Genomic DNA, 26,722 nt, shown 5'->3' with positions numbered 1-26,722 from the left:
GCTTAGGTTTACTGATGTGATTTTAGCATAAGCCATAATGTTTGATCTGTTTGTAGCAAATAGATAACTGTTACCCCTAAAACGTCGCTTGAGGTAGGTCGATGTATATTCGGACACATCGGCTCCCCTATCGGCCACAGTTTCCAGTTTTTGGCACGTGCTCCATTGTGAAGACGGGATGGTTTTCTCCTCAGGAATAATATGCCGTCGTTGCTGACTGTGGGCCGCTTTATCCACGTCGCCTATAGTTGTGGCATTGTATTTTAGCGCCAGTGATCTTGTTACTTAATGGGCGAACGCTCTATTTTATAGTGCTCGCCTGCCGCGTCCACTCGCTGTGGCTGCGACTTGCTGTACCACTTAATGGCGCAAGGTACTTTCATAGAATCTTCGGTCTTCTTCTCCTGTGCCCACCTTATAATTTCATTGGCACCCAACGTCCTCTATTATTCGTTGGATGTACACCAATCTCTTCTAATTTTTCTTTTTTTTTCCCTGTACAGCTTCCTCCAGTACCATGGAAGTTATTCTCAGATGTCCCAACACATGGCCTATCGTGCTATCCCTTCTTCTTGTCATTATCCTCCATATGTTTCATTCTTCTCCCGTCCTGCACACAACCGAGTCGTACAGTGCTGTGCTCCTGGTGTACATTCTCAATAATTCCTCCCTCAAATTAAGATTAATATTTTATACTAACAGCCCATGAACGCCCACTTTGCTTTTGCTAGTGTGCTCTTAATGTCCTCCTTGCTTCGTCGTTCATGGGTCATTCCATGCAAAGTGAACGTTGTGTTACGTCTGTTACTTCCGGTTCCGTAGTTTAATGGCAAATCAACACAGCTCTCGTAATCAAACCTGCTGCATGTACAGATGTTACGTCCGTAACCATAGAATGACCCTCATGGGTTATTTTGCTTCCAAGGTGGCAGGACTCCTTCACTTACACTACTTCTTGATTACCAGTTTAGATAAGGTTTTCTGCAATATCGTTTCTGCTACACGTCATTACTTCTGTCTTTTTTCGGTTCACCCGCAATCCGTTTTCTGTACTGATCAGCCTGTCCGTGTCATTCAACAGGTTCTGTAATTTTTCTTCTGTTTCACTGAGTATAGCAGTGTCATCAACGAATCTTATAATTGTTGTGCGCTCATCCCGAACTTCAATCTCCCCTCGAAACTTTGGCGAAAGACTGCATCCCAGTCTTACAACCAGTTTAAATGCGAACATTTCATTCTTGGTCTTCCACTCTTCTTGATCCCTCATGTTCTTCGTTCATATTTTATATTATTCTTCTTTCCGTGTAGCTTTTTGTGAGAATTTCAAACGTTTTGCGCCATTTTAAGTTGTCGAACATATTTCGTATGTCGACAAATACTGCGAACGTGTGGCTTGACTATCGCTTCAATATTACGCGCAACGTCGAACTGTTTATAAAGTTTGTGAGGATTCACAGTCGGGAAGAATGGCGCCTATTTGTGGATTCCTCAAAGAGTTTGACTCAAAGCTGTTCTGTTACCTAACGGAAACGAGAAACCTTCGATACCAGTGGCCCATTGCGTTCAGTTAAAGGAAACGTACTAGAACATGAGGCTACTCCTGAAGAATACTGGCTGTTCGAAACACAAATGGAAAATCTGTGGTCATATCGAAGTTCTGGGGATGCTGAGTGGTTACACAAAATATTGCTGTTTCTTGTGTCACTGAGATAGTAGAGCCAGGAACACCTGTTATGTAGTCAAAGAGTAGCCTTTGAGAGAAATTTTCAATCCTGGAGAAAGTCAGATGAACCCCTTGCTGAGACAGTGTGCTGTTACCAACACACTATCAAAAAATATGGCTTCATGTAGAATTTTGTGAAAGCAGTGGACAAAGATGGCCAGGGTATTCAGTTTTTATCTACCTAAATTTCCTGCAATTAGCACACCATAAGTTAAAGGAATTTTCATTTGGCCTCAGATCTGGGACTTGAAAGAGATTACCATTGATACTGAGAAGTCAGCTTGGCTTGCTTTTAAAGATATATGCTACAATTTCTTGGGAAACATAATGTCTGAGAATTCCAGAGAACTAATGGAACACTGCTGGACTGTTGCAAGGGTATGGGGTGCAACATTGCTCAGAAATTACATTTCCTCCATTCCCATTTGTATTTCTTTCCACCTAATCTTGGAGATGTGATGAACATGGTGATTTCACCAAGAAATTTGATACAAGGAAAGATTGTCACAAAACCTTTTGGCAGATTACTGCTGGACGCTCCTGTACAAGTTTCACCATCCACCCACATGCCAGAAGTTTCCAGGAAATAGTTTGTAAGTACATTTCAGGCTTAATTCAGCTTTCTCGTACTATTTTCATTTATTTTATGTTTTGTTACACAGTTACTTTTGTTGCGTGATTTGTTTATTAATCAACTACAAATTCCTCCTGTATTGTTACTGACTCATTTCAAGTTGCTACAAAGTGGTATATGTGGCGTATCTTTTCCAGAAAAATTGGGACGTGTTGGAACATTTCTGATTTCATTTCCGTAATTATCGTATCTAATATTGTAAAGAACACATACTTTCATGTCGCAGCAAGGCACAGTTCAAATGTGTTGCACTGTGCAATCGGACAAAGGCTACGCTTCTGCAATTTGGTTGAGAGACACTGTGACATACCAAATCATTCTTTGGCGACCATGAGAAAGACAGCGTGGACATCTGTTTAACTGACGAGGAAGTGTTGATCCGTCAGCGGCCGACCTCATTCTACTTTAAAAAGAATCGATCGTCTCTTTTTTCCTGTGGGATAAGTATTTAACACTCGTGGTGATTACTTTAGAATTGATTAGTTTCATGGCCCCATTGTGGCGGGTGTTCGGTTTTCATTTGACTGCCCCTTATACGCGTAATTATCGTAGTAATGATTATCAATACGTTCATCAAGTATCCCGCACAGGTGCGACGATTACCTTCAATCCGTTGCTCGTTACGAGCCCGTCACACACGAGCGATTTACCAAGCAATTTCTACGGATACTACCAACGCCATTGTTTTGAGAAATATGCTATGGAAAATGAACTGCTGTGTTTAGCGGCAGTGACAGTTGATCGTGTGCCTTTTCGAACACTTGCAAAAAAAAAAAAAAAAAAAAAAAAAAAACTGATTGTAATGTAATTAACTTGTTTTAAAACACTTTTCAGGAGTATTGTAAGTTATTTTAGAGAGTAAGTTAAGTACTTCAGTAATGCATGTAGTAGTTTGATGAATGACCAAAAATCAGATGGAGCCCAGTGTATAGTGACAGGTACTGTTAATTTCCCATCGATTCCATTTTGATAGCACAAGCTTCAAAATCCTTTGTTGTGAAAAGTCGGTGTTTTTATATTTATATATGCGTTCCGTTCGATATAAATTACAATTGTGGCCCGATCTTCACGTCTCCAACTCAATCTGGGCAAAGCGAAACGAAACAAAACATCTACGGATAATAACTAGACAGGGCCCAACCATATTCGTCACACGTCACAGGCGAATCGTCAGACTGCATGGGAATTCAGAGTAATGCGCGATCGATCGCCGCATGTGTGCGGGGGCTCCCTAAAATCGTTGTCAACATATTTTTTCGCCGCTTTGGCGTAAATGAGAAAAGGGAGTTGAATTATACATTATACTGTTTCCTTTACGTGGCCTGACAATGACGCTGGTCGATTTATATATGACAGAGGCAAGCTGCTGCTATATTGTATGAAGTTATTTAATATATAATCTTGCATACTTAATTTGCATTCAACATTAGGGGTCTTATTGAGATCAACCCTGGGACTCATATATGCACAAAAAAATTTCACAGAAATTACCATTACGATTCGGTGGAATGGGAGTTAGTTGAGCTCAGTTGTCGAGAGGGAAAACGAACGTAATTAATAGTAACGTAGTATTATTTATCCTTTTTCGACTGCCAGATATTTATACGTTGTTAAAAGAACTTGCAGTATATAGCCTAGTGCGATTCAAACAATTAACACATATTTCAAATGGCTCTGAGCACTATGGGACTTAACAGCTGTGGTCATCAGTCCCCTAGAACTTAGAACTACTTAAACCTAACCAACCTAAGGACATCACACACGAGGCAGGATTCGAACCTGCGACCGTAAGCAGTCGCGCGGTTCCGGACTGCGCGCCTAGAACCGCGAGACCACCGCGGCCGGCAACATAGATTTCAGTCGCAATTTAAACAGTATATTTTCATTTGCTTTGTTACATTTGGCATTTAATGTTAGCTTCTCTTTTTTTAAAGAAAATAATTTCGTCTCTCTGCCTCTCATATTTTACTTAACTTCTGTTCTGTCACTGAAGTTCAGCTACCATATCATTACTATTAAATGTGTTATTAGTGATCAAAAGCTCAGTAGTCTGGTATCTGTGCGGAGTAATCTAAAATAAAAGCAATTTTTTGTGATAAAGCGCATGTGGAGCATACATCTCACCGTAGGAACGCGGGCGAGCCGTTGTAGCGTGACGAAAAGTGAATGTTTTGCGAGTGCAGGTAATGCGGTAACCAGTTCCCCGCGGGGCCGGGCTGTGTCGGTCGCTTTCTCTCGCTGTCGGCGTGCTGGGCCGCGCAGTGGCATGCCGTCTGTCGTGTTTGTTGCCAAATTCTGTCGAAAGGGACCGTTAGGTTTAGCTTGTTGGAGAATTCGCTCATTCCCGCCTGTTCGTGCTTATGGGAGGAAAGGATGAGATACGCCGCGCAAGGTGAGCGCGTACCCACCTGTTGGGTCTGGTTTATGTAATGTTACGCGGCGGCGGAGCGCAACGCCGCCACGCGGTGACCGCACCTTTCAGGGCCCCTCGCACACGTTGCTGCTTTTGTGTGTTGTTGATACTGAAAATAAAAGCTGTTAAACTCTGCTCAATTTCTTAGTTACAAGGAGTACTTATTTATTTCAAAAGCTGTGTTGGCGCTATTCATATAAGAACTTTTAAAACTCGCGACGTATTAGATTAATCTGTGTTAGTAGTACTGTGCAGTGATGATGCAGTTCAGAGTAACTTCATGATTGCATTTCATACCTTCGTGGTCCTGTAAGTTCTCTAAAAACCGGATTAATGAACTTACAAAAAAAATTCTTGCAGAATACCGCTGTTTTCGTGATTTTTCTGCGGTTAACTTCTTCCTCGGAAATGTAGGAGGAATATCTGTGCTTCTGTTCAGTGTGATAGCAGTAAGAAATTTCTCTTCTACCACATGTATTTCCGTTCGTATATCGAAAGCAGATTTTAATAAGATTCAATATCCTAACACCGCTGCCACGTGGCGCCAAGGGCACTGAGTGACCGACCATATGGTCGCCCAAAACCTGGGCGCGAAATGAGCGTCGCGAATTCGCTGCCGCTAAGAAAGGACTTTTTTAATGTCGATGTTACGTCTTCTGAGTCTGAATCTACAGTAACGGCGGTCATTATTAACGTGTTTTCTGCGTAGCTTCAAAGTCGGTGCTAAACTTGTTCGGTTGCTATGCTTTTTGTTGACTAGTAATTCATAAACTGCTCCGATTGAGCAGCCGTATAGAAAACACGTGTGCACATCAGTTAAGACATTTTTTATTCTCCGTTATATTGTTTAGTTATCACAGTTTCGTAACTAGCTAATTATCTGAGGTCCAGTTCTCACCATTTTCCTGGTTCAAGGTCACTTGCGGATAGTTGTACCAAAATTCATGCGTGTCAAATAAATTCGTGGCATACTCACCTCTGGCAATGTATTCATTGTGGCGATGTGCTTGGGTTCAGACAGCCACGAACTTGAGCGCAACTGGCAAATTCTCAGTTTCAAAATAGACATTGTTACGTATTTGCATGCCGGAACACATTGTATATGATGACTAGATGTATTGCATCCCACAGAACCTTGGGCGTGAGCGAATATTTTTGGACTTTAAGCCAAGAATAATGAGAGATTTGACCACTGCGGCTTTTCGCATTCAGTCTGTCCCAACAATATTCTAGGTTTACTGCCAAAGCATATATTTTGGTTACTTTTTCAATGTTCTTTCAACCTCTTCAAAACGTTTTGTTTCACGTCAGCATTAGTCTCGCACCCAGAACAACATCCTATAGAATTTTTGTTGTGCTGATTCTCCCATCTCTGTTCTAATAAGAGAAACCTAAGCAGTATTCGTATTCTCGATCAGAGGCCTGTGCAGATCCTCCTCCCTCCTTCCGGTGATGAAAAATTCGCGCACTCGGACTTCGCTGCGCGATTCCTCACATACTAGCAATACAAAAATCTAACCAAATTTCGTTTTATGTATATTTCGGCTAGTATGTGGACGTTGAAATTGGCTATCTGGCAACACCTTAATCACGTGTACGCTGAATACCTCCGTCGGGAAATGTAGTAGTGCTGTGCATTTGGTGCAGGAAATGGCGTTTTGGGTTAGCATGCACGAGGTCGGTTTTGGGTTAGCATGCACGAGGTCGAGGGTTCCGAGTCTGGGACGAGTCTTATTTGGTTTTATTTGCTAAAAGCAGTCTGCGTGGTACTTAATCTGGCGTCTTAATCGTCATACAGCGATTACATTGGGTCTTCTAGAAGAAATTTGCAGTTACACAATACAAACACAGAAATGGAAATACAATCGTTTTCATTGGTCAGCTTCTAAAGAAACCTTTTGTTCGTCGTTGGTTTTGCACAACTGGATCTACTAGATTCCCTACTTCTTTTATATTTACTCACCCCCCAATGGTCCCATTCCATCGATTAATACCACCTATTATTCTTGCCATGTTCAGGTTCATTACATTTCGTTAGGGCTTTACGTCACTAGTAGGGCTAGCAGCGCGCTTTGCAAATAATTTCGATGGGACCATTTGGTACACAGATTACAGGTTTGGGATCTAGTACACGCAGTGGTGCGAAACAATTCGCATGTACGACGTGCAAAAGGCTTCTTTAAAAGCTGACCAGTGAAAACGGTTCTTTCTCCATTTTTGTGTTCGTACAACATAAATGGAAATGTTTTGTAGAAGACCCCACTATAATCTATGTACGACGATTAAGACGACATATACCGTGCTACGCAGACTACTTTTAGCAAATAAAAATAAATAATCCTCGACCTCCTGCATACTAACCCAAAAAAGCTATCCCATGCACCAATTGCACAGCACTACTATATTTGCGGACGGAGGTAGTTAGCGTACACGTTATTATGGTGTTGGCAAATTGCCGATCTTTAACTTCCATTTGCTGCCCGAAATATGCGCAGGACGAAATTTTGAGAAAGGTACTTTTGTATTGCCGGTTGCGAGGAATCGCGCTGCGAAGTCTAGAGTGCGCGAATTTTTCTTCACTTTTACTATTATTCGCACCTGTCATTTTGAATGCTAAAATTTAATTAAAATGTGTAGTCCTTAACTAACGTCTCACGCAGTCTCCAGCACGAATAATAATTCAATTACCGTACCACGAAACATAGCCCTCGTTCAAAGTGTAGAATCATTTTCCACTCTGTCTACAGTGAACATCATCGAAAACGATGTGCGGTTTTTCGCCACACGCGACTGCCGTGTGAGGAAACGTTGAGTTACATGATATATTGTTCAGTAATCTGGCGGAAAATAATTGGATCCAGTTCTCGACGTCTCTAAATTATTTCATGTACCGGTTTACTAATTTGCAGTACTGCGCAGCTTAAATTGTGGCAGGTCAGATACTGCAGATGCTCACGGGTCTTAATTGTTAGTATCTTTCAACGCCGAATGGTGTAACATCGAACAGCTGTGTGGTAAAATTAGGCTATCGGAAACACCGCTGCCTGATTTCATTTACTGCTTGTGTAGATTACTTAAGTGAACTGTTTCCGAGAGTCACATTAGAGTTCCGTGTCCAAACAAAAGCTGAATTTCAGTTTTCGTCTTGCATGAACACCATGTCTTACCCTGATAGATAGTAATCGATTTTACTGCATTGAATCAGTCTTCGGATTAAAAGAAGAGCGGAAATACGGGGGGGGGGCGGCATTTTTAGTCCATACTCTGGAAGTGGCGTTGATGAATGTTTAAAGTGTTCATCGCCGAAGTACCCTTGTTAGACGTTTCCACAACCATTTCATGATATTTAAAATATAAGTACCTGACCGTAGTATACAGTTCATTGACCGGTGTGATAATACCTTTTATGGTGTAATGCCCAAGCGTTAAGCAGTCTGTTCTTGTTATGAAAGTTGCGCAAGTGTAGTGGACCTGGCAGGAACCGAAGAGAGAATTTCGCAGCGTAGCTGACATCTGTATATTCACTTGCATAGCGGCTATTTCTCGTTAAGAGTATCTGTTGTTCAAACTATTGTTAATGACGCATTGGGTTTAACACGCATTGCACATAAAAAGAATGTGTAGTGTGTAGTATAAATACCTCGATCAGGGTAAACGCGCATCCGTGTGCTCGCGGCATTGAATGTTGTTCGTAATTCTTCCACTTTTTGCAGTCCTTACGAAAATAGCACAAGGTTAGGTAGTGAAGCTAGAACTCTCTCGGTAGTGATTTGTTGCTACCGTCATTTTACGGTGTAGAGCGTCACAAGTCCCTGGCGCTTGATGCAGAAGGCGTTGTTCTAACATTGAAAAAGCTTGAATTGCCCGCTATAGATGCTCTCTGGGCGTCGTATCACAGCTGTAACTAAATGATTATAGTAAGACACCCGCGCGAAACTTTTGTGATCTGGAAGACGTAAATTTTTTATGGCCAAAAACACAAACAGTTGTCCCAGACGACTGATTTCTTTGGTTCTTCATTAACATTAGCAACAAAGCCAGACGAATAGTGTTTATTCATCCATTTAGCTGTTCAACAGAAGACAGTGTACGAAGATTCACATGCTGGCGCCACAATTGTTTCACTGTAAACCAAGGTTTGGTTTGGTGTTCCTGCACACCAAGACAAATAGAAATATGATTTGAAGAAAGAAAATGACACTTCATACTTCACAAAATAAAACAAACCCTAGACCAGAGGAGGAATGTTGCTGTAGATACCCAACGCACAGTGAGTGGGAGATACAGCAAGTTTGCTTCTTGGCAACGCACCAGTCCACACAGCAAGGGGAAATGTGTAGACATTTAGGAAACGGAACACTCAAAACTACTACCCTCGCAGTTTATAACTTATTTTTTAGGTTGTATAATTTTCACGTAGTCTATATTCATTCTCACTACTTCTGTCAGCTGCTAACACTGTTTTCGTTACATCAAGAACTACGTGTGTTACTACTGCTAACTCGTTACCACAACTGTAACTACCACTATTGTTATCTATTTTTCCGTACTATCACAGCTGCACGCAGTATCTAATCAAAAATCGTCCTTCCGCAGGCACGTTCACTTTGTAATATTTTTATCTAATACGAAGGACTGTGTTCCTTCCGCTACACCATTGATTTCACCGTGTCAACCATTTTTGTCTTAATCCTCGTGCTGGCCCCTGTTGGAGGTAACGCCGTTTACACGCTGGACGAGTTAACGTTGTCATGGAGCTGTACGAGTTTTGTGAAGTGACTTCCTATTAGTTCACGTTGAGGAACAAGAACCGTTGTCTTGCGTGAAACGCAAAGTGAATTCTACGATATTTACGCAACTTGCTACCAAAGGTTTGAACTAGTAAGAGGACAAGAACGCCATCTACGTCGCAAGCAAAACCTTAGAAACGCCATATTGTATGTCCTTTTCAGTTGGTCATATTTTGTGGTTTTCATGTTACTACTTGTATCCTTTGAATATATACTGTTTCTGAGTACCAGCACATTGAGGATTTTTCGAAAGCGCGTCGTTATTGGTACAATTTGTTGTAATGAAATGACGATGGCCTTCATATTGATGATTAAAGAATTTTGGTTTTTATATTCGTGTTATTTTTAACACACGTGTTATGGAAGTATGCCGTTTTAAGGCAACAACACTTTGAAGATTCATCAGAAACGCGTCATTTGTTGTCATTAAATATCCGTTAATAACGTATCAGCGATTAAAGCCTCAGAAGATGGTCACATAAAAGGTCATCCATTGCCGAAGTCTAGCGTAGCGTAGTTGGTAGTCGCCGTGTTACATTTAGTGGGTTCGCGTCTTGCGTTTTTCCAACTTTGCGTTTTTTAGAAGGTTGTGAAGCTTCCTTATTAAATTAATAGAAATATTTTCTGTGATTTTCAGTGTTATGTAAATATGTTCGCTCTTTTAGGGGTGGGTTTGTCCGATTTTGTGAAATTTTATTAACCGATGTCCTTACTACTAGCTGGACTTGGCACTTTACTGTTGCCTTACATGTTCATAGGTATTGAAGTTTTTATTTATGTGTACTGCTGACAGAACAACATGACTAGCATATGGATAAGGGAAGAAATGTGCTTTTTAGCAGAGATTACGTATAAATAATACGCGTATCCATTTTCGGAAACAAACAGTACAGTGCTTTGTAAACAGGCACAGCCAACAGTTGCCGCCGCTGCAGAGCGCTACATTCGCAAATAGCAGTAACTGGCATGCCCCATAGAAATTAAGGACCAGAAGCAATCGTCTGCTAATGTTTTGGACATACTAACTTGGCGGCGCTGGCTATAAAGCAGTGTGCAGCGGAAGTATGTTGCGCCATCTCCCTTTATTATATATACCTCCATGGAGCTACCAGCGTAGCTCCAAAAACTGCATATAATATGTGCTGCCTGCAGACAAGTTTTTTGGCAGGAAGGTACGATAATTTCTGTATAACAGATTGCACATGTTCGCAACGATGAAAGCGGGATAATAGGTAATTGTCGATAGCAGAGTAGTTACGATGCCGTGGAACGTGAGTGGACGACTTGAGGAAGGTAACGGGTTACAATGTTACATTGTTTGGCTGCTCGCAGCCAAGGTCACAGGGAAAGGACGCCTGCCGTTCTGTTTTCTGTGGAGCCGAAAGTAGACCCCACAAGCTGTGATTTTTCAGTGTACTGTTTGTTGCTGGGGTGTAGTGCTAACTCGGCGGATTATATCATAAAAGGGTGCTGTAGGCCTAAGATGCCCCTCCCCCCATTTAACGTAGTGTAGTAGCCGCAGACTAAACCATGTTAAACTTCGATGTTATTCCCGACGAAACTTTTCCAACGACAAACAAGGGCTGCGGTAGCCCAGTTGCGGAAAATTTGTGAACTAAATGGCATTATTTGGGATATTTCAGTAAAAATTGCAATGACTTTTACTCGAAGGGAGACATAATTACTTGGTGAACGGTGAACGGCCGTTTTTTCGTAATCTGTATCGGCTTCCAAGGTGATGGTGTGTTTGTGACCTAACAGTACAGCTTAAGTTTCTGCGAATGAAACGAGCAGCAAATATTTTTACAATCGTTATTGTCACACACGTCTGGCGCTTCGGTTAGAATATGTTGCGGTGTCAGAGATTGTGGTGCACCTTTCTACAGGTAATTTGACGACGTATATCGAAGGAGTGTCTATTATTTGTCCCCCCAGTCTCGTGTAATCACTTAAAAGCTCACTTGACCAACTGCTATTTTCCTTAAAATATTGTTTTATTGTTTTTTTTAGTAGTAGATACACATCTTGTTTATTTTTCTGTGATACATCGGTGTCGGACGTCTACTGAAGTTTTACCCACAATAGTTCGAAAGACGGGATATTTGCGAGCAGAGAGGTGACACTTAAATCAGTAAGAATGTTGTTTGTAAGCTGGATACACGAGCGTATGAGACTAAGTGAATGCTGTTTACAAACGACTCCCATCTAGTGATGATGACTTTCAGATTACTTGTCCTAATTGTGATGTTGGTTGTTGGAAAAAAGTCTATTCTTTCATAGCGACTGTACTTCGTGAATCAAAATTGTGTAGTCATTTCCTCGTATATAGCTGTGTCAACTGCAGAAAGTATTTGTGTTATTTAAACAAATCCTTACTAGTGCAATTTTCGAGTTACAGCACTCTCTCTTCAAAATGTTTTCACTGCGATTATATGGAAAACAGTGTCACCCACGCTCGTTTCTCACATTTTTTACCCCAGCTGGTCTTATCTTTCGGGTAGATGTTTAATTTATTTCAGACTGCCCATTGGAAGCTTATATTACATAGACGGAAATTTGCGTTAACTGGAAGGAGGGAACCCTTTCTCGTCCCATGCAGCGACGCACGTAACTTGTATTTTGCCGAAGGTAACTTGAAAAAGTATTACCGGCAGAAGAGGAAAGTGAAATGTTTGCGTGAAGAAAATCAGATAAAAAGAAGTTTCACCATTTCCGTAAAGGAGAAAGCTGTTTTTAGCCCCATTCAGCGGTCATAGATTTGGAGGTGGCGGACCTAGTATTTGACCAGAGATGAAAATAATGCTACCATGATATGTAACTGCGAATGTTCCTTCAAGGGGTTAGAGTCCCAGTTATGGTTGCCACAGTCACGCAAAAAGACGTCATTCCTTTAGCGACCCAAATACATTGGCGCGCAGCTGTGCTACACCTGTTAATAACAGACTTCCTCCCGGCTTTGTTTCTGATGCTGCTGCTCTCTGTAAGAAACAAGTGTAATAACATTTCAAGTCGTGAGTACTTGTCATCACACGAGGGAGGAACAATTCTTAGCTGCCTACATCGTGTGTGTAATCTGGTCAGTAAATACACAAATTACTTCCACCATCAGTTGCGATGTGGAAAGGCACAGTGTAGCTCTTGCACCCTAGTGTAATATTTCAGGCTGAAGCCCGAATTCCACCAAAAACTACTTTGAAGTTTAGTTTCCCAGCAGAAGGGGCTAGTCGCTATATCAGACGTTCGTTGGTTGTAAAAGTCATGTATTACAGTCTCTCACATAATAGCCATATGTTGTATGTTTCAGCGTGCTGTGGTAAGATTTTGGCATATGAAGGTATTGTGAACAGTTTCCGCGTATAAACGTACTGTCCGTGTGACATTCAAAATGAAATTGCCACAGTAATTGGAGTAGGTCTCAGTCATTGAATTCTCAATGATAGAGTTGTACAGAATAACAACTGATTTCGGTATCAAGTTGTTTATTGATTAACTTTCTGCATTGATGTGCAGGCTTACGTCTCTCCCAGGCACCATATCTAAATATTGCGCCTTTGTAGCCTGCTTTGGAGAGAAGGGTGGGCTATCGCAGCTCACCTTCATCATAGGTGCTTGGCACTATTTTGCTGGAGGATGGTGTAAGATTCCCTTGAAAACCATAAGGACCTGTATTTATCAGTTCCGAGGCTGTTTTGAAGGCTAATGCGTTTCCTGCGTGATATGAGACACCCATTGGTGTTTCCATATTTTTATCCAACCCTTGTATGTCGATTTTGCTTTTGTTTTACATGCATTTTTCCATTGTCTGCTGGATAAAGACCGCCATCGTATTTCTCCATACAGCATGGTTCTAAGCAGCATACATTCACGTTCGTCCCGCAATTATTATTATTTTTTTTTTGTTATTGTTTTCCACCCCGCTTCCATAGAATATCGTCTGTGTTTTGTCACTCTTGGTTTCCCACCAGTCTGATACCTGACATTTATTTTGCTCTTCCCCGTGTTACTCCGATCACACACAAAGTAGTGACACCACTGCCGTAACATGAAGGATTTGAGTCACGTGGCACACCTGTGTGTCGCTGATAGGTGGTCAGTAGTATGTAGTACAGTGAGCGGCGAATACTGTGTTTGAGTCAGTTTGTGTGTGTTCTGTCTGAAAGCGCGGGAGGCAATTTTTAACAGTGTGTTCAGGAAACAGGAACAACGTGCGTGGATCAAGATCGAAGTGACACGACAGTCTTTGCTTCTGACGCTGCATCCCATCGTCCTTCACGACAGTGTGCGATGCTACACGAGGGACGCCGTGCACGACCGCCTGCGTACGTGGGGGTGGGGGATATTGGAACATCCACCGCATTCACCAGATACGAGTCCGTGCGAATACGGTCTGTTCGCGAAAATGAAGGAACCTCTTCGTGGCATGCGCTACAACCCAAAAGAAATCTTTCGTGCCATAGGGCGGTCCTTGAGAGACATCGACAGAGATGGATGCGCAAACGTTGTACGACTCTTACCACTTCTGTGAGGGAAGTTGATTGAGATGTGTGGCAATTATATTCAGGACATGTAATATGGTGAACGTCTGGCAAATAAAGACTGGTATGAATTATAATCCTGTTGCCATTACTTTTCATTCAACCCATATACATTTCTCCAATTTTGAATGATTTTTCGCGTTAAGCGTCCATGTGTGTGTGTCATAATTAATAATTGCTAACAAACGGTTTTGTAAACATATTGTTTTTAGAAACATTGAAAGACTTTTTTAGTTTACCAAGAGAACAAACCATTCTTACTCACCTGCTACTTAAACCTCCTATTTAGTCTGTTTCCAACTGCCATAAATACGGAAATGATCGACAGGCTCAACAATTTCGTTGGTAACTGTTAGTATTTTTTTCCCGTGTTATTAATTCTTGTAGATTTTCGGGCCTACTGTGAAACTTCCTGTATTAAGATACATAGCGCTTAGATGCACGCTGCGTGTAAATACTTGCACAAACTGACATACCGCCAATGTAGTGCAAAACACGTAAAGGTATTTCATCGGTGATATTAAATTCTCTCTTACAGAGCAATATTTCCAAATACCAATCCTCTGGCTGTGTACGCTCCCTCGGCCGTGTGTACAAGGGATGTAACAGAAGCTTCGTCTCCGTCCCAAAAGTTCGGAACTTTCAATGAAAATTACGCCTCCGGCACCATTAGTTTTGAAATGAAACTTCAAAGTGGGAGCGGCAACGTTGTCGAAATGTATTACTGTTTCCAGACCTACCTCAGCCCACCACAATGGAACGTCGGTGTTTACTTCTCCATAGGTCTGCCCGCTGTGGGGAGGATTAGAGGACCTGCCTCGGTCCTCCACAGTGGAACGTCGTTGTTTACAATTCGTTTCAGGTCTGCCCACTGTTGGGAGGATTAATGGAATTTCCGTGTTTGACAGAAGAGTATTGGTGTGGAAACTGGAAAAACCCCAGAGATAGCTCAGATAATGGCTAGAGCTCCAGTCAGCCTTTAATAGCTGACGTGCTGCTCAGTTATTCCTTGCGTGGGCCAGTCTTCATTATTAGGCGCTCCTGAGCCAGAAAGCCTAATAGTTGTGATTAGGAATTATTTAAGTGAAGTCGACGCAAATACTGTGAAACGTAATATTTGCGAGACACGACTATTTCTTTAGGAAGACATTTTAAAATCTTAACACGCCACACAATCTGAATGCAGGAGACTTGAACGTGAAAGAAATATTACACCACCCTCCACATGAGCCGCGCTATGACGGTTCGTTAGACGGAAAGTTGAAAGTAGGATACATCGAACCTCAAATGAGTATTATTTGAAACGTCTGTTGCCTTTCATGGCCTTCCGTTTGATCTCGTGATGTACCTTGGGTTTCAGTGTTGAATGCAATTTTGGTGTATTAAGCTATGAGAATTGGTCGTAATTGCTTTTAGTTTTCAATAAACATGAATCACGTGTAACTCTGATTTTTTTATGTATTAAGAATTTGATGTTTTTACACAGTGCTGTTATTCAGAAATGATAGATGCGTAAATACTGCTTCAGACTTTGACTCGGACAAAGCAGTTGCTCTCTCCCATTCTGAACTCGGGTTCGAAGAAAACTGCCTCCAAGACATCCCTAACGTACTTAGAAACGCAAGATCCGCCCGCTATTCGAGAATAGCCTAGCGGCATGCAATATAAAATAATATCCTAAGTCACAAGTTTTTATGTCATGTGTTCAGGAGCCGTGTTTACAGTTTTCAGGTAAGCGGAATACCTGATTATGACAATTCTTTAAAATTTATGCGGACTTTGATATGTGCCTGAGGTAGGCAGTGTCTAAAAAGAAGAAATTGAAGTGTGTGTGTGTGTGGGGGGGGGGGAGGGGGGAGAGAGAGAGAGAGAGAGAGAGAGAGAGAGAGAGAGAGAGAGAGAGAGAGAGAGAATGCTAACACAGATATTTTCCGATACTGCACGTTTATAGAACCAATAAGTGTCTCAGTTTGTGTAGCGTTGTCTCTGTACCTATATTCATTGTGCAAGTAAATAAAGGCAAAAAATTCTGTTAAAATATAAATGTAACAGTAAGTAGTATTAGGACGTGACGCGTATTGAATCAACCATAACGGCTAGGTCACTATTATTAAAATCATACGTAGGTGCTCAATGGGTATTTGGAAAGTTGTGTTAAAATACACAAGAAAATTGACTGCACAATGTTCGACAGCGGTGGAGGACTGTTTTTACACACAGCACATTCTTTAGCATCCCGAATAAGAGGAGTCTTGTTCTGTGGTGTGCCCTTTAATATTCATCCACTGTATTGTCTTAAAATTTTCATTAATGTATTTTGAAAAAGTGTGTGTTTATATAAAAATGAATGTATTGTATAGTAATGTGCCCAGTATTTTATCGCAATTTTGAAATTCATGTCTAATTACTGGCCATCTCAAGTACTACTGGATTTTGCCTCATTAAATTACGAAGCAGCACCATTTAAAAACACGTTGTCACGTCAGAGAGTACACATCTCGACCGCTCTTTCCAGCGTTCGCAAAAAAGGGGAAAAAGGGAGGAGCGGAAAAACCGGAAAGAAAGTTTAAGTTAGATTTGCTAATAATGTTTAGCCACAGAGAAAGTGATTCGTAAAGAGAACCTGCACATTTGTTGAAAATACCCCAGCGTATGCGTCACAACGCAAATCACAAAACTCAACACCTTCAAAGTACAGGAGAACGTAGGAAGAATGATTCCTCAGTGCACCTGGTTAAAACGACAAAATTATCGGGAATGTCGAAAACTTCAGTCAAGACGCCACTAAGCGTACCATATCAGTTCAGACGATTATTGCAACTAGAAATGTCCCGTATCGGACGGACGTAAAATATTGAATGTGTACTCTTTTTGATATGTTGTATTTAATCTAATTTTTTCTTTTTTAAATGCGAAATTCTTTACATTTCAGTATTGTATCCTTATAAAATTTGGCCTTTCTTACGCCTTTGAAGTAAAAGTATTTTGTAAAATATTGGTGAGTTCCTTTTACCATGCAGGAAATATGTACCCATCACTAGCGACTCACTTGGAACAATTTGGTATTTGGAAATATCTAGATACGTCATCAGTAAATCTGACAACTGAGATTTTAGTCTAATCACACAGTATTATGTATAGTCACTTCTGTGATGTAAAACAAACGTGCTTTGCTCACGGCCCCCTTTCACCGCTTTTACTTTCTTGAGCTTTTTGTACTTCTAATGCGCAGCAGAGTACATGGCGCTAAATTCACACACCAGAACGATCAATGTAGGGCATTTACTGTACGGAAGGCCCCCATCAACTGCGAGACGCGGAGTGGAAAAAAAAAAAGCTTGCTCTAGCTGTTTCATTGGAGTAATGAAAATACTGTTACATCCTGAGAGACGGAGCGCGCGATAGCGCCGCCGATACTACCCCAGCATTGCTCGAGAGCAATAGCCAGCAAGCTAGTTCACTGCGCAGTGAGCCCGGCCTCAATCCAAGGTCACGCCGGCTGCTCGCGGCTGACAGCTGCGCGCTACTCGCCCCCTCAAGGACACGGCAGCGCCTGAGCCACGCAGCACTTGCACGTCCGCCGCACAGCTGTCCCGACACGTGGGTGTATTCTGCTGCTGGCAGCCATTTGGCACCCTATGGGAAGCTACACAGAAATATTGGGTGGTTTGTGAATTACTTGCTTTCCAGTGTCTGATTAATGATGCATACTCAGTTCCAGCCACAAAATAAGACACGACTTCTTTAATACTGGTCGACACGCTTTAATGCGTTGAAAAAAATTGTGTGCCGCCGGTAATTGCGCTGCATCGGAAAATGCAGTCGCAAAATTGCCCAGATGTGTGTCAGCGCTAGTCATATTTTGTTAGAATTTTTATGCAAGTAGCCAACGGCGGCTACTACCGCACAGACACTCATTCCCAGTCTGAAGGCTCCCCAAGGTAATGGGATTTACGAAACACTGGGTACGAAAGAACGAGTGAATCGGTAATCCCATCGAAATGAATGAAAGCTACTAATCCTGTTACATCCTTAAGAGACAGTGATAAAGAAATTAAATCTGTTGATTTCAATACATAGCAAGGAGTTAACAGAAGTAAATCAATCACTGAAATGTATCTTTAAAATCACTGACATCGCAGTTCAGAACGTGCCTGCTTCTCTAGCTTTATATCTCCCAGAGGACAAACACTAAATATTGATTGGAGTTGCACTTCCTCCATATACGAAGATGAATTGCATTGACTGTTCCGTTGGTTCTTGGTAGAATATTTTATACTTTGCGAATGAAACACACACACAACACTGGTGTAATACTTCACAATATTTATTATTCATGAACCGGTTTTCGGCTGTTATGCCAGCATCAGGTTCAAAGATAAATATTCTATTTAGTGCTGTGACATTTTGTTGGATCAAAGATTTTAAACTAGTACAACTACAGAGTATCTCCATTTTCAGAGAAAAAATTTTAATGTTAGAATTAAGAGGCCTGCACACATTCAATATTTATTGACAACAGTAGTTTGTCAGGCCTTCAGTATATTGAAGCGACCTCACACCATCAATAATATTGACAAAAAATGTCAGTTAATGCAGTTTTAAAAGGTTAAGATGTTGAACACCCAAAAGAAAGTGATAGCTGCAATTACGTTAGTAATGGCTTGCAGGCGACAGAAAAAAGGAAGAATGGTCTGTGAATGGTTTGAAAGAAAGGAGCAATTTGTCACGTTAATTTACTGACACATAAGACGCACAGGCCCGAAGGATTTCATAAATGAGGTTACCTTCCGTTAGGAACATGGGTGCACTCAGCGACTGTGATGTAATTTACAAATGATAGGGCATATCAATCAGTCACCCTTTTTTGCAGGTTTTATTTGGCAAACCTAGATTTTGGCTAGTGCCTAAACACTATCAATGTATTATTTCATTGCATCAATGCATGGCAGTTCCCTGTTGTTCGGGTGTCTGCCATAGTTCTTTCAAGATTATACTATGAAATAATGCATTAATAATGGCTAGGCACTAGCCGAAATCTAGATTTGCCAAATAAAACCTGCAAAAAAGAATAACTGATTGCTGTGGTCTGTCATTTGTAGATTTCATAAACTATATTCTGAGGAATCCTGCATCGTACAGCAAGGTATTACGTTGATGCAAGACAAAATAGAGAAACGGAATACATTAATGAGTGAGGTAATCAATGTAGATGGGAGATTAGGAGTAACTTTGAGATTTCTGGTGACAAGCAGGTATTTTGAATGCTCGAACTTCTGTTTCTGTAATATCAGCAAACACAGTAAAATCCTATGGAAACTAGTGAAGCAGTTATATCTGCCTGGGAAAGATATGTTCAGGCAATTAGCATAAAAACTTCTTTTTATTGTAATTATTTGGTGAAATGTGGAAAGCAAATTGAAGAACTGTACTAAAGGTAGAGTTTTAATGTCAGCAGTTTCAGTACACCTTGCCATGCATGATCTTTTGTTTGTACTGAGGCTACTTATGTGAAGGTGACTTACTTCCTCATTTGTCTTTTACACAAACATACCATGTCTCATGTGCACATGTGCTGTAGATAACTACCAAGTTCCCAAAATTTTATTCTTAACTAATGATACAATTAACTGTGATTCTTTCTTTGTTTTATTTGCAATATTATTATTGTTTATTCCTACTGTTTTTATTTTTTGTACTCAAGTGCCATCCTGTAAGGGCATCCTCACCTAGCCTAGACATGTGTGTTACAGTACAGAGAAATCTTGTTGTTCAGTTTTGTTGTGTGGCATCTATATATAAAAAAAGTTTTAACACTTCACTCATTGGTATTTTGTCTTCCACAGAAAATGCCAGTACACAAGCTCAGCCACCATTTGTCATGAAGATGACACAGGACCGAAGATGCACAAATCAGCGTGTGAGTTCCACAGTTTTAAAATTACTGTTTTATAGTTATGATTACTGTAAAATTTTTAGTACCATCGTGTATGGCATTACCAAGAAAGCTGTTCTGCAGGGGATATCAGGAAACTCACTGAGAAGTAGTTGATGCTGTGACATCAACCTAGAAATAATGGTATGGAAAGACTACTCTCTTACAAAGTTTTGCCTCGCTTTTATGGAGAATTACTGTAATGGTTTAACAGTTAGTGGCTGAGTTTGGATAGAGGAATTTGTGTATAGTTAATTTGGTGGTTGGGGGGTGGGGTTCTTCCTTGCCTTTAGAAGGAGACCCTAAACTAGGTAGGTTGTTCTTAATGATCAGCCAGCTACGTTTTAAGATCAGCTGTAAATTTATATGTGGCAGTGGTATGTACATGCTGTGATGAGCATAAACAATTGTCTTCTTTTCCCAACATAGGAAAAGTTATGCTGAAGTCTTTGTCTCTGAGCAAGATACTCTGTCTTAAGAATGTACGGTTTAATTTTCATAATTTTTCTCTTATTGGAATTCATATGATGATATTAACACAGCCAGCAAAAGTTTGGTTAAAGTAGATCTATAAATATGTGACATTATTATTATTATTATTATTATTATTATTATTATACATTTTACATAATTTTGTTCAGCTTTGGAGTGCAATTGAACTTATTTCGCTGATTACCTAGCATTCTTCTTCTTCTTCTTCTCCTCCTCCTCCTCCTCCTCCTCCTCCCAAAATCTCGTCTTTCCACTGTGTTTTTTCTAAGATTCTTGTGTCCATGTCTTCTTAGGTTTAACACTTGGTGTGGTTTTGAACTGATGCTTGTCAATTAAGGTACTGACAGCAGCTCTGTTCTGTAGAATTTTGTTTGCAGTGCCTATTTCCTGAAGATATTTTTTATTTTTAAGTATCCAGTTGTTTTCAACGTACCGGGAAAGAGCAAGCTAGAGAATCCTTTTGGTCAATTTTATTATTGTTCATTCTGTGAATGTCAGAATATGGCCATAAAATTTCAGTCTTCTCTTCCTGAATGCGTGTGAGATTTTCTCCAAAAGTTTGATACAGCTCATTAGACTTCTGTCTATCCAGATTGCCTCAACACAGACCATACCAAAAATTTTCGTTAGTATTTTTCGTTCTTCTTTTTCTGTGTCTTTACTGATTTGCCCCCAGTGACTACAGACTGTGATGAATATATCGCTTCATATTTAACAACAGTGATTTGTTTTAATTTTGCATTATGAGACATTGATTTTTTCATTGCACCTCTTTTGTGTAATTCTATACACTTTTTAGATAAAGGATCTACTCACCAATCTACTTCCCACCTGTATGGTAAGTCTCCACCTCCACTGACCCAATGTTCTGGGTGACTCCCAAAATCTACCCCTTTTCCTAGACCTCTCCAGCCCTTTTTATTTTCACCCTTCTTCCTTCGGCTTCAACCCTTCTGCCTGAAGAAGGAGCCACTGGCTCTGAAATCATGCTATCATAACAGTCTTTTATGTGTGTGTCCTGCCGCTTTTTGGTGAGTAGATTTTTTTATCTGTCCAACTAAATAATTTTGTCTGTAAGGTGTTTGTAATTTAATGCTTCTTTCTTTACAATTTAATCCAGAGGTTTGGGTACTTAAATTTTGGGTACCTGTAACAACATTTGCTGGTTGTATAAGTATCTTTGTCCTTAGTATCTTAATTTTCTAATACAGTGAATTTGTTCTAATTGATTTATACATTGCTCATAACCTCAAATCTCTACATTTACTCTGCATCATAAGGTTCTGTTATCACCTTTCATACTGAGTTTGTTTAGGATCTTACCATTCTGTAAAGTTTCCTTGTTTGGTAAAATATTGTCAGTTCCACATGTAGCCTCGCTCGTCTTTCTCAAGTTAATTTTCTTCTGGAAAAATGTGTTAATGACAAAGTAATAGTATGTCTCAGCAAATTTTTTGAAAGTACGTTGTCTTTTGTTTCCAATATTATATTTGAAGAGTTACTCGTTAGTTTTTGACCCATTTTTTGCATTACATTTCCCCTTAACTGGTAGCATCCCCCCCCCCCCCCCCCCCCCACACACACACACACACACACACACACACACACACACACACACACGCGCGCACACACACACCTCCCTACAGTAACGCGTGTCTTCAATTGGATACAAGCACGTTGGTGATACTTTTGAATAATTTTCATAAAATATATTTTGTCTATTTTTAAAGTAATTCTTGCCCTTATGAAATTCCTTACATGTTTTTGACCTATACTTTTCTTAAAATGAGAAATGTTTCAAAACATAATTTGTGTTCTCTTGTTTGAATAAGACTTCTGACTGGCAAATGAGACTCCAAATAGGAAAGGGGAAAAATGCGCGATACTAAGTCAATCTTAATTTTCAGGAAGGCAGTTTCACTGATGTGGATGACTGGCCAACATTGGGACGTTCAGAGGTAAATTTTATTTTAGTAACACGCTATACTGGCATTTTACTTATTATTGATGGTATGAATCAAACTTGCTAAAGTCACTTTTTGAGCATACACTGTGTATCATTAAAATGAAGTGTGTCAACTCTTCATGGTCATAAAGAAATTGTGTTTTAAAATACATATGCCAAAATCTCATAAAATTATTGGCACAATTTCATTGTTGTCATGTCATTGGTTCGAAAACCACAACAACACCAAACAGTATGTACATTAGAAGTCAGCTTAATCAATGTATAATTACCATTTCCCACATAATAATTAAAATGGGCTTTACTGTTTTTGTGCATGGTTTGTAAGTCTCAAGATAGAGGTGGCAGTGGTATCTACATGCTGTGATGAGATTAAACAATTGTCTTCTTTTCCCAACATAGGAAGAGTTATGCTGAAATCAATGTCTCTGAGCAAGATACCGCACTGCTTGCCTAGTGGGACTGCAGTTGACTGTATAGTTTCAGATTGAATTCTGTTTCGTCTTTCTGTGTTCACTTGCCTTTGACCATAGCTGTAACCTTGTTTTTAAGAAAGTATGGTACTTCACCAATCACATAATTTATTGAAAAACTTCCATAACACAGACTAAACAACCATTAAAGGAGAGTTATTGAAAATGTTCCTTGCCTTGTCTTTTAGGATGTTGCAGAATTGTGAAATCTTGCGAACATTTAGTGATGTACAGGAGTTAAATTATGCAACGTAATCTATCACTGATTTGAGTTCGTAGCATTACATACATGAGTGAGGTTATTCGTAACAGGAGCCCACATTTACAATATGACAGACGCAGTCCACTGCCCAAAAGAATTTTACTAACTAATTGATTCCTGCCAATAACGGGGAAGGTGTATTAGATATTACAAGGTCCCTGATACCTGCAACTGCCTATTGGTATAGTTTCATTGCTGCCAATGTTATATCTTTTACTCCTTTTATCCTCAACTTTACCACGGACTTAACTGTGAAGATTAAGTGATTTCTTTTCAAGCACAACTATGAAAAGCAGATTGAATCAGATATTCCCTTTTTCTTTAATAAAATTGCATCTGATTCTAAGGTATTGCTTTTCTAGCTGTCTTCTAAGTTACACAATAATGTTGTTAGATATATGCTCCAAGTACTACCTTTTTGTTATAATGTACAATATTTCACATCAAGACTACACATTCATGATAGATGACATGTAAATTAGTTTCCCTGAAAAATCAAAATAGTGTAAAGGATTGTTTTAGAAGGAAACAAGTTGCTCCCACATATATATATATATATATATATATATATCTCTGTCTGTGTGTGTGTGTGTGTGTGTGTGTGTGTGTGTGCTTTTTTTTTCCCATCGCCTCAATTACAGATTTCTCTTCAAGTGGATTTTTTTGACTGCAGCAGTATTCTTTACTCTCTGTTTGGCTGCTAGTGATTGGGAAACAGGGTGAGAAAAATATTTTTACATAGAAAATTTTATGGTGGATACATTATCTTGACTAACTTACCAACAGATGTGCAACATGGATCCACATCTACTTGCTTGCTTGTGTTTCATGAACAGTTCATAGGCAGCCATACTTGGAAACAATGTAATGTACGTGTTATTGCCTACAGTATAAGTACATTACATGCTCCACCTGATCAAAATACTCTACCACCTTCATTGTATGTAGTGATTCCTTCGATATTCAGGTCACACATCTTCAAGGTTGTACCTATTGTCAAATTTTGAGGTAGTAACAATAGGTACAACTTCGAAAATGTGATCTGCTTTGATATTAGAAAAGTAGCTGGGCCAGAATGGGGCGCAAGTGCACATGCTCTTTGTACTGTTACATTGGCATCGGTTTACTCTACAGTAGAGAACTGTGCTCCAATCTGGGAGAACTGTGCAAATGCCTGCAAAGCTGATGATAGGCTAAATCGGGCAATGAGAATAATTAGCGGCACTACTAAATCAGCACCACTTCAGTGGCTGTCATGTTATGTAATATTGCACCACCATCAATTGGGCAAAAAGCAGCTGTAAGTGTATTCCAAAAGTGTGCAACTTATCAGAACTCACTTCTGTATAATCAGCTACAGAATGTACCTGCCAGCACATTTAACCCTAGGACTCACTCTGGGGTCATAGGTGACCCCAATAATCTTTACTATGGATAAAATAATATTTCTATTTCTTGTAAAAATCCAGAATTTTATGACTTTTACCACACAGTATTGTAGTTCTCTCACAAAAATTTTTAGAGCGCTTGACGCAACATTTAAATCAATAATCAACCAAAACTGCTGTTGGGGTCAATTATGACCCCAGATAGATTATATGTAACATTCATAGAATGTATAGATTATCAACTATCAATCTCTTTCTTAGGTATTTTGAGTTGGTAACACTGAATTCAGGTGTTACTCAGAACTAATCTCAAACTGGAAGTTCGTTTGTACGTTTGTTGTGGCAGTGTAATTTCAGCATGGATGGAATACGTTTTACTCCTGGCTATAGTGTAGAACAAGCTATGGAAGACTTATTTCGTAGCAGTAGTGATTCAGAAGGTAGTGACGCCGAAGATGTTGGAACAGAGACACAGGTAGACCAAAGTGATGAAATTTGTTTAAATGAATTAGAAGAAAATGATATTCTTGCTGAAAATGATGACAGTGGAGAAGATGAAAGTGCAGTACTGGTAAGCAGGGGTCGGGATATTGCATGGAGTACAAAAGAACCATCAATTCGTAGATTTCCAATCCGCAACATACGATGATTTTCAGCAGGTATTCCTAGTACAGTTAGTGTTAGCTCAGCTGTTGACTGTTTCAGGCAGTTTATTACTAATGAATTGCTGGATATAATAGTTCAGTTCACAAATCAACGAGGAAATGAATTGAAAGTGTCTGGAAAATTAGTTGACTGGCGTGATACAGACAGATGTGAGCTTCTTTCATTTTTAGGCTTGCTGATTCTGTATGGCGTACAGAAGAGCCGGGGGAAACCTATTGACGAATTTTGGGACTCTGAATATGGCACTCCTCTATTCCGTGCTACTATGTCGAGGAGGCGATATCAGGACATTCTGCGTTCACTTCGTTTTGACGACCGCATCACAAGACTTGAAAGGAAAGAGAGGACTGGAAATAAGGCTGAAGCTGTACAGGAAATATTTGATTTGCTTGCTGTGCAATGTCAAACATCATTTATACCTACCAGCAACATTACTGTTAATGAACATCTTTGCGTATACAGAGGTCTGTGCAGTTTCAAGGTCTACGTTCCTTCAAAGCCAGGAAAGTATGGCATCAAGATATGGTGCGCAGTAGACTGTGAACATGGTTATCTGACAAATCTTCAAATGTACACTGGAAGGAGTGGTGATGTGAGAGAAGTGAATCAAGGCAAGAAAGTGGTCTTAGATTTAGTGCGTCATCTGGCTGGCAGTGGTAGGAATATTACCACTGACAATTTTTTCACACGCTATGACCTTGGTCGAGAATTGTTGAAAATGAAATTGACGCTTGTAGGTACTCTACGTTCTACAAGAAAAGAAGTCCCAAAAGAGTTTTTGCCTTCGAAAACTAGGGAAGAATGCACTACCAGATTTGCATACAGTGGTAAAACCCTATTAGTTTCGTATGTTCCAAAGAGAAATAAGGCTGTGCTACTCCTGTCAACTCAACATCGGTCATTTGAAGTGCCCAAAGAAAACAACTTGAAACGAAAACCAGAACTAGTGTTGTATTACAACTCAACAAAATCAGGTGTTGATACGCTAGATCAAATGAGCTCTTACTATTCTGTGAAAAAGGGTACAAAAGTTGGCCATTAGCAGTATTTTATGATCTTGTCGATCTAGCTGCACTCAATGCCTATAGACTCTTCTGTGTTGCTGTTGAAAAAACAGGGACACGTCTTTTTCTAATGAAGTTGGCCAAAGAAATGGCAAAGCCCCAAGTGGCATGTCGTTTGAGTTTACCACAAGCAAGGCACAAGGATATTATTAGCAGTATCAAACGGTGTGGATTTGATGATCTGTTAGACAGTGGACATCCAGACGTAATACCCGACAATCAGAAGAGAAAGCGAGGCAGACGCTGCATTTGCCCCCGATCAAAGGACACAAAATACAGTTCAACATGCAAAAAGTGTAACAAATTTGTTTGCAAGGAACATTCTGAAATAGTTACTACTTGCAAAATATGTGCATATGACTATGGTACGGATTCCGGTTA

General features: G+C 40.1%; 1 protein-coding gene across 4 annotated transcripts in view; it reads left to right on the top strand.

Annotated features, from left to right (window-relative positions):
* LOC124622133 (la-related protein 1B) overlaps positions 1-26,722 on the top strand; it is a 137,746-nt gene that overhangs the window by 22,973 nt on the left and 88,051 nt on the right. For 3 of the 4 annotated variants that reach the window (XM_047147755.1, XM_047147756.1, XM_047147754.1), the window contains exons 3-4: positions 19,942-20,015; positions 22,430-22,480. In XM_047147755.1, the coding sequence (XP_047003711.1) occupies positions 19,942-20,015; positions 22,430-22,480 (125 nt within the window). Of the gene's footprint in view, positions 1-4,635; positions 4,750-19,941; positions 20,016-22,429; positions 22,481-26,722 lie in introns of those variants that run through there. The other variant, XM_047147757.1, reaches the window with a different exon arrangement.

Source organism: Schistocerca americana, chromosome 7 (assembly GCF_021461395.2).
Source record: "Schistocerca americana isolate TAMUIC-IGC-003095 chromosome 7, iqSchAmer2.1, whole genome shotgun sequence".
Taxonomy (NCBI): Eukaryota; Metazoa; Arthropoda; class Insecta; order Orthoptera; family Acrididae; genus Schistocerca; species Schistocerca americana.
Note: the sequence above shows the minus strand (reverse complement) of the source record. Positions and strands in the feature narration are given on the sequence as shown.